The sequence below is a fragment of the Sus scrofa genome, chromosome 18 (genome assembly GCF_000003025.6).
Source record: "Sus scrofa isolate TJ Tabasco breed Duroc chromosome 18, Sscrofa11.1, whole genome shotgun sequence".
Taxonomy (NCBI): Eukaryota; Metazoa; Chordata; class Mammalia; order Artiodactyla; family Suidae; genus Sus; species Sus scrofa.
The window spans coordinates 23,802,528-23,816,851 of record NC_010460.4 but is presented as its reverse complement, the minus strand read 5'-3'; the positions used below and the strand labels follow the sequence as shown (position 1 = coordinate 23,816,851).

The following is a 14,324-nucleotide window of genomic DNA, read 5'->3' as shown; positions in this document are numbered from 1 at the left end:
ACATCCCAAAATAGAAAATGCTGAGGCTTGAAACACTTATGATTGGATTTTTTTCGTCAGTGTAGACAAGGTTTCAAGGAAATCTAAATTATTCCATTAGGTCTGTCCAGGGTTGGGCAGTGATGTTTAATTACCCAACGGAATTTTATCCAATGGATTTAAAGTCTGTGGAGAAAATTTAAGGGGTATCCAGTGACCTAAAAATCACTCATGAGTTGTGATTATTATTGTAATCAGAGTGATTTTTAACATACGTACTGGGATCTCTAAATGACCTTTGTTCTTAAGGTAGTGTCCTTGAGAGGCCATAATTTTTTTTTCAGTGCTGGTGTCACAGAGCAAAACACTTCACTGTCTCCTCTTCCAGATTTATTTTCATAGTCATGCATGCGCCACCCAAGATTTGGGAGAAAAAACTCACAGGAGACCATATTTATTCTGGGTTCTTCCAATGAGAAAGCTAAAATATATGTGTTGTGCTTTTTCTTTCTTTTCTTTTTAGGGCCGCACCAGCAGCATATGGAAGTTCCCAGGCGGGGGGTCGAATTGGAGATGCAGCTGCCGAACTACACCACAGCCACAGCAACGCCAGATCCCAGCCGAGTCTGCGACCTACACCACAGCTCAAGGCAACACTGAATCCTCATGGTTCTTAGATGGATTCGTTTCCTCTCTGCCATGAGGGGAACTTTGTGTTGTGTTTTTTGAGAGATCAGTTTCAACCCAACAAAAAGAAGAATTTTCTAAGGATTTGAGCCATCCAACAATGGAATTAAATTTTTATTTATTTATTTATTTATTTATTTTTGTCTTTTTGCCTTTTCTAGGGCTGCTCCCATGGCATATGGAGGTTCCCAGGCTAGGGGTATAATTGGAGTGATAGCCACTGGCCTACACCACAGCCACAGCAACTCGGACACCACAGCCACAGCAACTTGGGAACCGAGCCGTGTCTGCAACCTACACCACAGCTCACGGCAACGCTGGATCCTTAACCCACTGAGCAAGGCCAGGGACTGAACCCGCAACCTCATGGTTCCTAGCCGGATTGGTTAACCACTGAGCCATGACGGAAACTCCAGGAATTAATTTTTGGTAATGTCCAATTTTCACCACAAGTGTTCAAACAAACACTAGACGTGATAGAGGACTGATATGTTTCAAAGACCCATTGAAAGCTGAGACTCTGTGATTCCAAGAATATCTAAATCATTGTTTTATAGTCACATTAATTGTGTATAATAATCTGCATCAAGCCCTTATTTCTCCAGGTCTGTGTTCAGATGTCACCGCAGGAAAGCAGAGCTCTTTCCTACATGAACTATTACCCCTACGACTTCTTTATTCCCTTTTACCTTGTTCTGTTTCTCTCCACTGAGCTTCCAGCTATATTTCCTGGTTTATTTACATATTGCCTGTCTCTCCCAACTAGACTGTAAACTCCACGAAGGAAGGGACTTCAGTGGTTTTCTTCACTCTAACTCCAGCGCTTACATTAGAATCTGACATGCAGTGTTGTCAAATAAAAACAATATTAAACTATCATAGAAAAATTACAAAAAGAGAATAAAAGACAGTTTCATTTTGTATCTAATTACTTACCTCAACATTTGTACAGTGGTCAAAATAGCATATACGCCCAATGAATAATTGTTGAAGAAATGAATTTGGATTCTCATTTTAATGTATTTTTTTCATCTTTTTTTTTCAAAAAACACAGGTTTTATATAGTTGCAATCATCATTCATCTTTTAACCTAAAATGTAATTATTCAGCTGAATCACTCATCTTATTTATCAGACGTGGATATAATAATTTGATGTCATTTACAAAAATCGAATCTATTTTCACATACAAAAGATGTGTTACCACTAAAGCTACACAGAAGTATATGCTAGAGGCCATAAAAAACTATGAGCTCATCATTTCTAATATCATAATCATCTCTCTCATTGGTATCATTGAAAAGAGTCATAGTTATTTTGGGAGACAGAATACCATAATGAGTTGAGATCCTAATAGTTAGCCAAAACATTCTTGCAAAAGAAAACATTTGGAAGACTTATTCTTCCTGACTTTTTTTTTTTTTTTTGGTCTTTTTGGGGCCACACCCATGGCATGTGGAAGTTTCCAGGCTACGGGTCAAATTGGAAGTACAACTGCTGACCTGCACCATAGCCACAGTGACTGTAGATCCAAGACTTGTCTGTGAACTACACCGAAGCTCACGGCAACGCAGGATCCTTAATCCACTGAGTGAGGCCAGGAATCGAACCCATCCTCATGGATACTAGTCAAGTTCGTTACCACTGAGCCATGACAGGAACTCCCATGTAATTCCAGATTTTAATATTTACTACAAAGCTATAGTAATTAAGACCAGGTGGTATTGCAATAAGAAAACAGACACACAGATCCACAGAACCTAATTGACAGTCCAGAAATAAACCCTTAAATTTACAGCCAATTAATTTTCCAGCAAAACACCACTACAATTCAATAGGGGAAGGTACAGTGTTTTCACTTTTTTTTTTTTTAAGATGCTAAGACATTTGGACATCTGTATAGAAAAAGATGAATTTAGACCGTTACCTTACACATATGCAAATATTATGTCAAAATGTGTAGTAGACCTAAAGACCAAAAACTATAAACTTCAGAAGAAAACATAGAACTACTTCTCTCAGACTTTGTGTTAAGAAAAGGTTTCTTAGGTATAATACCAAAAGCTCAAGCAATAGAAGAAAAAAATGATGAACTGAACTGCATCCAAATTAAAGATATTCGCTTTTCAAAAGACACCAATAGACAATCCACAGAATGGGAGGACATATCTGCAAATCATATATCTGATAAAGTCCATAATAATCAAAGAAATCTTACAACTCCATAATAAGAAAACTCAATTTAAAAGTGAGCATAAGATTTGAATAAGTATTTTACCGAAGTAGACAGAAGACGGCCAATAAACACATGAAATGATGCTCATAGTTTTTAGAGGAATGAAATTTAAATCTATAATGAGACATCATTTCACACCCTCTAAAAAAGCTAGAATCAGAAAGACAAGCAGTAACAAGTTAGGATGTATAGAAACTGGAAGCCCCATCATTGCTGGAGGGAAAGTAAATCAGTGCAGACATTTCAGAAAATAGTTAGGCAGTTTCATGAAAACTTAAATGTAAATTTACCGCATAACTCAGCACTTCCATCACTGTATATCTGTCCAAGAGAAATGAAAACATATGTCTACACAAAGTGTTCAGAGTGGCGTTATTTATAATTACCCAAACCTGGAAACAACCCAGCAGGTCACCGTTGAATGTATAAACAAAATATTATATACTACATTTGTATTTTTAAATGTATATTTCCATGCATATACATTTCAGCAGATTTACATCTATCTGTATACTAAAATGGTGTATTTAGGAAGCCCTGTATTCTTACATTCATAAGAATACGGACATGTATATAATTTCAAATTAGCATCTCTTCCGTTTTCAGCCCAGACACAAATTTGGTTTCAAATTCTAGCTCTATTATTTCTTAGCTCTGTGGTCCTGGACGAGTTACTTAACCTCTCTGAATCTCTACTAGTAAAATATGAGCAATACTCTACATCTTACAGGACTGTGGGATTAAATGAGATAAAATGTCTAAAATGCTTAGCACTAGGTAGGCAGAATGTCAGTCCTTAAATCATACCCAGTGTTGTTATTTGTCTTTTTGGAGCTTCATTGCAAACCTAATTGTTTACTAATATTCCTGGGTGAGAGAAGGGAGCCATTTTATGCAGCAGAGAGGGCTACTTCTGCTGTCTGACTTTTTCCATTTAATTTCTCAGAGCCCCAGTTGCCAAAATCTGTAAAAGAGGATACCGTACGTCATCTCACAGAACCGATGCTTAGGAAAGTTATATTAACGTGCTTCATAAACTGCAAAACACAATGAAAACAGAAAAGTACTCTATTACCATAGCCTTCTGTTCCCACCAATGCCACCCACAATGTGTTTTTAGGAGAACCAGAATGACTGCTCAGAGTGATGGGTAGTCATTTCTTCTCCTGGAAGATTATAATGAAACAATCTCTTCATGACCACGGTGGTGGTGGCAGCAAGACATTTTCAGAATAAATTTTACTCCCTCGTTGCTTGAATACAAAGTAAGGACGATGTCCCTCCCTTTCTGAAGCTCTCTCTGCCTGTCCTCATGAGTTATCAGGCTCAGCTAAATATGTCCCTGGCCAGTATGTTAATAATCCCCACTGGTTCCGAGACCTCCATCCACCACCGATGTGACATTCTTTGTGTTCAAATGTCTGGCTGACGTCTGATGCTTAAAACAGCCGATGCCTTCACCCCTCTCTGCATTGTCACAGCCTGTATCACCACTCTTAAAAGGCTATCGCAGGCACTCCCAGCACCAACTGCTGACCAGCCTGCCCCCTTGCCTCCCTGCCTGCTGCCGGCTGCCTTGAATGCCTGGTTCCTCCAGCTCCTTGCGGGTCTAACAGAGCAGGGACCATGTCTACCTTCGGCTACAGGAGAGGACTTAGCAAATACGAATCCATCGATGAGGACGAACTCCTCGCTTCGCTGTCAGCTGAGGAGCTGAAGGAGCTCGAGAGGGAGTTGGAAGACATTGAACCCGACCGCAGCCTTCCCGTGGGGATGAGGCAAAAGAGTCTGACGGAGAAAACCCCCACGGGGACGTTCAGCCGAGAGGCACTGATGGCCTATTGGGAAAAGGAGTCCCAAAAACTCTTGGAGAAGGAGAGGCTGGGGGAGTGTGGAAAGGTAGGAGCTCGGATGTTTTCCTTGGCTACTCCCACCGCTCCACCCTGCACCCTGGTTTTTTGGGGGGCAGGGGGGTTTCCTAGCTTTGCCGGCCTCATCACTTTTCTTTCCTTAGAACCCACTTGTAATTGCTACTGAAAATTTTCTCAGGCTGAAATAGTCATCTGATTGTATGGCCACCCAATGGATGATATGTAAAATTCTTAGTTGGGGGTCCTATGACTGACAAAGATGGGCTCTTCAAGAGGAAAATAATTCACAAGAAAAACAAGTGTTTAGATATTTTGCCAAACGTAAGTCTAATCCGAGTTGTTAAGTTGAGGATGTGGCATCATATCTGGTTTTGATATATATATCAGAAACAAATCATATATGTATGTATATATATACACATATATATATGATTTCTATATATAGAAGGGAAGTAAAGTTTTGTTTCTGATATATATATATATATAAGAAACAGATCATATATATATAATTAACTGTGCTCTCTCCATATATATATGTATGTATATATATGGCAGTTAATTAAATTAATTTTCTTCTGTTAAGGCAAAAGTGGTACTCTGGTTACTTGCACTGTGATGGTGGCTATAATAAAAATGATTCTTTTTTCCAACACCAGGAAGTTTGGGGTGGTGGGAAGTACACGGGACTGAGACTCAGGGGACCTTATCTCTAGTCACTGCTCTGTACCTAAGTCGTAAGACCTTGAACAGATAATCAATTCTGCAGGGTTCTCTTTCCCATCTGTCCCTGGAGGGCTCTGGATCCAGTGTTCCTTTTGTGAATCAAGAGCCCCTTTGAGGTTTTGTTAAGTTATGGACCTTCTTAAGAAAATGCACCTGTGCTTATACATGTATACCTAAGTTTTACGGAGAATTTCAAAATGATGACACACATCTTGAAACCCACCTAGGATCTGGGTTAAGCATGCCTGCATAGATGATTTCTAAGATCCCTTTGTATTTTATAATGGTGATTCTGAGGGCAGGACATGTGCTTATATTAGTAGGTCGGGTCTAGTAAGCTCTCGTTTTCTACTCAGTAAACAGTTACTTGGAATTTGCCAAATGAATCATTAGCAGAAGGAAGTTCAAAAGACGAGACGCTAGGAAAATAGTAGTGGCACTAAGAATATCAGTATAACAAAGTCTTGAATTTGTAGAACACTGGTCAGCAGCAACAGTTTAAAACCTCTATGCAATTCTGGATCATCTAAAATCAAAATGGCCCGAAGCCAATGGCAAGACTTCCACAGTACTAATCTAGGCATGTTAGATGATCTTTATGATAGGGTGTGGGGGCCACATTTGTAGCAAGATGTGTGTGAGTTCTGCCCATGTCAATCATCGAACGAAGGGCCCCTGGGATCAGGTCAGGGTCTGCCAAGGCCACCGTGGCCGCCTGCACTGAGGGACTGAAGGTGGGGGTGGGGGACGGAAGGATAAACATGACAAGCCAGGATTTGGGTTGGTCAGTTCCTCCACAACAATGATTTTTAGGGGTCTTTTTGTTTGTTTTCTGGTGTGGAAACATGTGTTCAAAATCTGGAAAAAAAAAAAAATAGGAAGTATGACATTTTCCTAACAGCTCTTAAAGATTTTTCCTTAAAAAGATACAAATAGTCCCATAATGTCCAGGACAGCCAACCAGAGGAACAATAACCCAACAAAGGCATTTTAATGTCATAATGTCTTTAGATCAGCGGAAAACAAAGGGCAAAGCCTGCTGTCAGCTGTCGAAACCCACCTGCTCCTGCCAAAGGTTTTGCTGATCCCTGATCCCTGCCAGTGGCTTATCAGCTGCATTAGAAAGGCCGTGTGTTGATGAACTTTGATTCCTTTCTGAGCTAGTTAACTTTTCTCCCGAGAAGCTTTCCCTGCTGGCCAGTCGCCTCTGGAGGCACAAGGAGTGCTGAGCAGAAGCTCGCCAGTGGAGGGTGTCAATCCATTCCCACTCCAGGGAAAAACGCAGAGCAGCTGACTGGCCAGGGGGTGGGGGAGGGGCGCAACTGCGTGAGTGAAGGGCAGCCCAGCATGGACCCCGAAAAGGAGCCGGGGGTTGTGGTGATCAGGCTACCGGCCCTGCAAAGGTTTGCGAAAAGCATGGTCAACGCTTGCTGAAGGACAGCCTCTGCCGACCTAGGTTCACACAAACTTATTCTGCTCCAGGGAGACCCAAAGCTCTAGCTCCCCTAGCTTGAGTGCCTACTGGGTCTCAGGGTAGGTGCCAATGTGTTCGCACATCATTTCACTGAATTCCTAGCTTCTGGACGTGAGAACTGAGACGAGGAGAGGTTAAGAAACCCATTTGAGATGAACAGCCTCTAGCTGAAATTCCAACCAAGCTCCGTTGGCACAAAGACCATGATTCTCAAAATGTGAGCCCATCGGCAACATGTGGGACCCTCATGGACCTGCTAATTCTAGGGCTCCCCTAGACCTGCCCAATGGGGAACTCTGGATGCAGGCCTCACCAGCCCTCCAGGTGATGTGACACACTCTGTAGGCTGAAAACCACTCGACTCAACTCTAGTTTTCTGAGACCACCCCTCACTAGGATTTTAGTGCCTTGTCTAAAATCAACTGGCTGTTTGTAGGTAGACCCAGAATCAGAACGGAAAACCCAGCCTCTTGCCTCCTTCTTCATGTAAGGGGCCAGGGAGGTGATGAGGAGAAATGGGTGGTCATGCTCTTCTTGTTGCCTTATTTATTCCCGAAGTGTACCCACATTCACCTTCTCCCTATCACCCCTGCACCTTGGGCCTCACCCCACCCCCACCTTCCATTCTTGTCAGGATCCGGGTTAACCCCAGAGCAGGGGCAGACAGGTGACCTGGACCAATGCAGTCCGCTCAAATGCCAGAATATTTTTGCAAGTAGGCAATGTTGTGCACATCCTCCTCCCTCCCTCTCCAGGCACCTTTCTCCCATCTGCTGTTTTCCTCGTAGATGCCCCCCACCTAGGGTGACTAACCATCTCAGATTGCCTGGGCCTATCTAGACTTTAGAACTAAAAACTCTGCTTCCTGGGCTACCTTTCAGTCCCGGGAAACCAGGACCGTCAGTGACCGACCCCGCCTCCGCCAGCCCAGTCTGTACTTCTCTCCTGGGCCCGGTCCTGCCTCTCAGTGGCTGTTAACCAACATCGATTTAGATGCATTCCGTAAACAAATATTTATTGAGTGCCTCCTGCATGCTGAGCACCCTGTGAGATGCACAAAACCCTGATCCCTGCCCTCACCCTGGAAACAGTCTTTTGAGAAAAATGACAAACAAATCATTAAATAGGGACTTTTAGGGAGGAGATGCACCTCCATGGGAATCGATCACAAAGGTCATTTGAGGAGGTGTCAAAGAAGGCTTCCTAGAAGAAACGTCATTTAGATGTTATACAACAGTGCATTGCTGGAAGGCGGAAATCATCAGATATTATCTCTCCAGGTGCCTTTAAGAGGAGAAGATCTCTTGCAGATAAAGTATAAGGATTTTCTAAAAACTAAAGGGGTGGGAGTTCCTGTCGTGGATCAGCAGTAATGAAACCAACTAGTACTAGGGTTTGATCGCTGGCCTTGCTCAGTGGGTTGGGGATCCCGTGTTGCTGTGGCTGTGGCACAGGCCGGCAGCTGCAGCTCCGATTTGACTCCTAACCTGGTCTAACCTGGTCTCCTAACCTGCACCTGGTGCCATGGGTGCAGCTCTAAAGAGACAACTCCCCCACCCACACACAAAAACATTAAAAAAACCCAAAGGGGTGTGATTTAATGGTGGTATGAAAGGCAGTACACCTTGAATTTTGCTATAGGCCCTTTCCTCTAAAACTGAAAGAGCTCTCTCTCTCTCTCTCTCTCTCTCTCACACACACACACACACACAATCACTGTCTCTCCCGCTCCTGAACAAGTGAGTAAATTAAAACTCGAGGAGCCACCACAGGAACAGCTGACCCCTTCCCCAGGCCATCGCTTGGTGCCTGCCACTCCGAACAAGTGGATAACAGGACACTGTTTTGTGATAGCAACTGGGCAAACAAACCTGGAGCCCAGCGCAGCGTTTTCCAAAGCTCATTCCACATGCCACCGGCAGCATGAGGCTGGGGTGAAAAAACATTTCCAATGTAGAGGGAAGACTCAAGGCTTTGGGAACAGGAGCGGGTCTTGGGGATTTAGATAAAACAAAAGACTAAAAAGATGGCATTAGAGAAAAATCAGACTCTGACAGCAATTTCCAAATTTTTATTTCACTAGAAGAGAGAAAGGAAGGGCCACCTGAGCTGCTCAGTACAAAGAGTCTTGTGAACAGGAAAGACAAAGATGGAATGAAATTGTGTTTGCCTGAAAGTCTTTCATAATTGATAGCTGGTAAATAATTTAAGACCATTAGGCTGAGGCAGTGGCTTGCTTCAAGATTTTCGACTGCTCTCTACTGTTCCACATTACATTTGGAATCTAGTGAGTGCCAAAGGCAACTATCTTTCCCACCTCATGTCTCCTGTAGTGGCATCTCATTTAACCCTGTGATAACATGAGATTTCAAGCTGATTTGCTGAAAAGGGTAACCTGAATGGGCTCCTGCCAAAAGCTGGGTTTTGACCTGCTGCCGCCCTGAACAGCAGTCCTGCCCCTGGACTTCCTTCCCCGGAGCAGGGACAGAGGCTGCAGCAGCTTCCAGGTGATGTGGGGTGTCTGAAACCCTGGCCCAGGCTCTACCCCAGAGGTAGAAGAACAAATGATGCCCTTCCTCTGTCTACACTGAGAGCTCCTGCCACATTGGTTGTAGGAGGTAAATTTGGGGAAGAATTTTTGGTTTGTTTGTTTTTTGTTTTGTTTTGCTTTTTAGGGCTGCACTCATGGCATATGGAGGTTCCCAGGTTAGGGGTCAAATGAGAACTACAGCTGCAGGCCTACACCACAGCAGTGCAGGATCTGAGCTGCATCTGCAACCTACACAACAGCCTACAGCAACACCAGAACCTTAACCCACAGAGTGGGGCCAGGGATCAAACCTGTGTCCTCACGGATACTAGTCAGATTCGTTTCTGCCGAGCCATGATGGGAACTCCAGGGAAGAATTTTTGAATGTTAAGAAAGAGAACCCATTGACATCTTGTATATTTTCGTTGTCACTTGTATGTTTGGGATGGACCGATAAGGAAGGAAAGAGGGGTGGTTCCTTAAGGGGACAGCTGAATTTGCTAAATTGCAAGCAGACTAGGAGTTAAATAGTTTAGAAGAAGTATAGTTAAGAGAATAAAAAAATGTATCAAGGGTTTTCCAAAGCAGAAATTCCAACTTATTTGTTCAAATTGGCCAAATGATAGCAAATTTGAATTCAATAAATTGAATTCTGGATATTTCTTTTGCAGAAAGAAATGTTTGTAGAAAAAGCTGTTGAAGGTTATGTCAGGAAATGTTAACCTTGGTCACCAGTTAGATCAGAAGCTGCAGATGAACTTTTTTTCCCTTACGTGCTTTCGTATTGCTATGTGTTACTTTTTTAAAAAACGCATTGAAATATAATTGACTATCACAGTGCACTAGTTTTATAGATGGACAACAGAATGATGTGATGTATACATATATTGCGAAATCACATTTTTTTTTTGTAATTTGAAAAGATATGTTTAAAAATGGCAAACTTGATGCTCCTGTGTTCTTCAGGTTGCAGAAGACGACAAAGAGGAAAGCGAGGAGGAGCTCATCTTTACAGAAAGTAACAGTGAGGTTTCTGAAGAGGTGTATACAGAAGAGGAGGAAGAAGAGGAGGAGGAGGACGAGGACGAGGATAGCGAAGAAGAGGAAAGAACAGTTGAAAACGAGAAAGGGATTAACGGAGCTGTACATTACGGTAGTGTCAATTCTGACAACGCAAGGCCAAAGACATTTACCAGTCAGATCGAAAACATACAACTGACGAATGGCCACACACCGAGGAACACAGAGTCCCCGGCTGCTGCCACGCACCCCTGCGGAAACCCTACAGTGATCGAGGATGTTCTGGAAAAGATTAAGAACAACGACCCCGACACCACGGAGGTCAACCTGAATAACATCGAGAACATCACGTCGCAGACCCTCGCCCGCTTCGCTCAGGCCCTCAAGGACAACACAGTGGTGAAGACCTTCAGTCTGGCCAACACGCGCGCCGACGACAGCGCGGCCACAGCCATCGCGGAGATGCTCCGAGTCAACCAGCACATCACCAATGTCAACATCGAGTCCAACTTCATCACGGGCAAGGGCATCCTGGCCATCATGCGGGCCCTGCAGCACAACACCGTGCTCACGGAGCTTCGCTTCCACAACCAGAGGCACATCATGGGCAGCCAGGTGGAGATGGAGCTCGTCAAGCTGCTGAGGGAGAACACCACCCTGCTGAGGCTGGGCTACCACTTCGAGCTCCCAGGACCAAGAATGAGCATGACGAGCCTCCTGACGAGAAACATGGATAAGCAGCGGCAGAAGCGGATGCAGGAGCAAAAACAGCAGGAGGGAAGCGAGGGAGGAGCCACCCTTAGGACCAAAGTCTGGCAGAGAGGAACGCCTGGCTCTTCACCTTACGCATCTCCCAGGCACTCTCCCTGGTCATCCCCCAAAGTCCCCAAGAAAGTCCAAACGGGGAGGAGCCGGCCCATGTCCCCTGCGGCCCCGCCCCCGCCTCCTCCGCCTCCGCCCCCGCCCCCGCCGCCCCCTCTTCCTCCGCAGAGGCTGCCGCCCCCTCCTCCGCCTCCACCCCCTCCTCCCCCAGAGAAGAAGCTCATCACCAGGAACATTGCCGAAGTCATCAAACAGCAGGAGAGCGCCCAGCGGGCACTGCAGAATGGACAGAAAAAGAAAAAAGGGAAAAAGGCTAAAAAACAGCCAAACAATATCCTAAAGGAAATTAAAAATTCCCTGAGGTCCGTGCAAGAGAAGAAAACGGAAGACAGTTCCCGACCTTCCACCCCGCAGAGATCGGCTCATGAGAACCTCATGGAAGCTATTCGGGGAAGCAGCATACGACAGCTAAGACGGGTAAGTAACCAAGGGCAGAAGCTGGGGCCAGGCCTTGCAAAGGAGCCGGCCTCCGCCGCCGCACGGTGGTACCAAAGATGCCTCTGAGAATACTCAGTGTGCCGGAGCAGGCTACCCAATTTGGAGCATCAAGAGCAGGTCACCAGAGAGTACATTTCTGTCTGAGACAGGTGCCTGGTCCACTTTCTTAGCATCTCTGGTTTTTAAGGGCCGGACGTGTCTTAGGACATTTCAACTTCTAAAAATTCCAATTTCCTTAATAAGGAAAGCATTCTAAACCAGATTCATCACTTGTCAAAATTTAAATCACAGAGTTGCAAGTGACTTAAAACCTAACCTAGATAGAATACAACATTTGGGAGTTCTCTTGTGGCCCGCGGGGTTAAGGATTCCGCATCGTCTCAGCAGAGGCTTGGGTTGCTGCTGGGGCACAAGTTCAATCCCTGGCCTAGGAACTTCCACATACTGTGGATTTGCTAATTTGAATATTACCCACAATAATCAATCTATATCTGAGTTCTTCTCAGAGAATACTGCTGAAGACATACTCTACAGATATTTTTTCACTTTATCGTTTTTTTAATTCACTTTATGATTTGTGTTGTTTTATTGAAAGAAAATCCCCTATTTTTGTAGGTGGAAGTTCCAGAAGCTCTGCGATAAAAACATGATCTTTAGAAGAGGATGCAGAAATATTCAGTGGTATTAGATGAAATGCATTGTGAGATGTTTCTAAAATACTTTCTTCAATTTGAAATGTTCTCTGACTCTAAAAATAGCCTCGCCCATTAATTCCAAAGAGAATTTTAAGAAACAGTCAGCATGTTTCTTCTGTAAATATGAAAATAAACTTCTTTTTTATGTCATGAGATTTGTACTGACAAGAAGCAGTTTATTTAAAGATGCTCTGGACGGTTGGTAACTCTGAGCTACAATGAATTAACGAAATATGCTGTTATTTTTGTAATCCCAATAAATTTGGATTGAATTTTTTTGGGTTTTTTTTAAAACACTAATTTTTTTTTGTAAGTTGATACATCTGTCAGGTGTGTATGTAACATTGCTAAATATTAAAAATATTATATTCTCACCCCCAAAAAGATTTGAGTCCTTAGCATTTTCCTTTATTTGTTTCTTCATGTCTGAGAAAATCTGGTCAGAGCTCTCTCCTAAGTTCTGGAATCGAGAACCTTCTTAAAAGTCTTTTTGGTATTGAGATAAAAGCTTGGGAAAATACCCCAAAGTAACCATTATTATCCTCGATGCCTCAGGGTCAGATCCAGGGTATCAGCTGTCACTCCCACATTCCCCATATCATTCACTCATTTATAACAAAAACCAGCTATTTCTAGAAGGAAAAAAAAAAAAAAAAATTGGGAGTTCCCATCGAGGTTCAGCAGGTTAAGGACCTGACATAGTCTATGAGGAGGATGTGGGTTCCATCCCTGGACTCCCTCAGTGGGTTAAGGAGCTGGTATTACCAAAAGCTGTAGCATAGGTTACAGATGTGGCTTGGATCCAGTGTTGCTCTGGTTGTGGTGTAGGCTGCAGTTTCAATTCAACCACTAGCCTGGGAACTTCCATATGCCATAGGTGTGGCTGTAAAAAGACAAAAAAAGAAGAAAAAACAAACAATTGAAAGTCATGGAGGAGTTGTGGTTCAGCAGAAACCATGAGGATGTGGGCTCGATCCTTAGGCCCACTCAGTAGGTTAAGCATCCGGCGTTGCCAAGAGCTGTGGTGTAGGTTGCAGACGTGGCTCAGGTCCTGCGTTGCTGTGGCTGTGGTGTAGGCCAGCAGCTGTAGCTCTGACTCAACCCCTATCCTGGGAACTTCCATATGCCGTGGGTGCAGCTTTAAAAAGAAGAAAAAAAAATTTTTTTTTTTTGTTTTTGTTTGTGTCTTTTTGCCTTTTCTTGGGCCACTCCCGCGGCACATGGAGGTTGCATGTTAGGGGTCGAATCAGAGCCGTCGCCGCTGGCCTACACCAGAGCCACAGCAACACAGGATCCGAGCCACGTCTGCGACCTACACCACAGCTCAGGGCAACGCCGGATCTTTTAACCCACTGAGCAAGGGCAGGGATTGAACCCACAACCTCATGGTTCCTAGTCAGATTCGCTAACCACTGAACAACGACAGGAAATCCTAAAAGAAGAAAAAAACATTTTTTTAAAGAGAACGTTATAGAAAGTTTCAGTAAAGAGGAATAAGTGCTAGGGGAATGCCTGGAAGATAGGTTCCCTGAATTCAGAGCTGTCTTGGGGCTGATGCTAAAGAGTCGCCAGTCAAGTCTCCTTTGAGCTCCCCTTGGATGAGCCTTAGTCCAGTGGGTCTCAGCCACGTTGTGCTCTACACACACGGGGTCAAGGGCATGTTACCTTTGCAATAACGCTACCCCACTTTGCTTTCACTCAAGACAGATCTGCCTTCAGATAAGGGACAGACCCATCAGAGGTTAATTCCTTCATTCTGCTCTAGTGCTCCACTCCAGTTTATGAGAGCT

General features: G+C 43.9%; 1 protein-coding gene across 1 annotated transcript; it reads left to right on the top strand.

The window, feature by feature from the left end:
• Positions 1,080-12,925, top strand: LMOD2 (leiomodin 2). The gene is made up of 3 exons (XM_003134726.4): positions 1,080-4,800; positions 10,466-11,818; positions 12,455-12,925. The coding sequence occupies exons 1-3, from the start codon at positions 4,528-4,530 to the stop codon at positions 12,479-12,481; spliced, it is 1,653 nt and encodes a 550-aa protein (XP_003134774.1). The 5' UTR covers positions 1,080-4,527; the 3' UTR covers positions 12,482-12,925.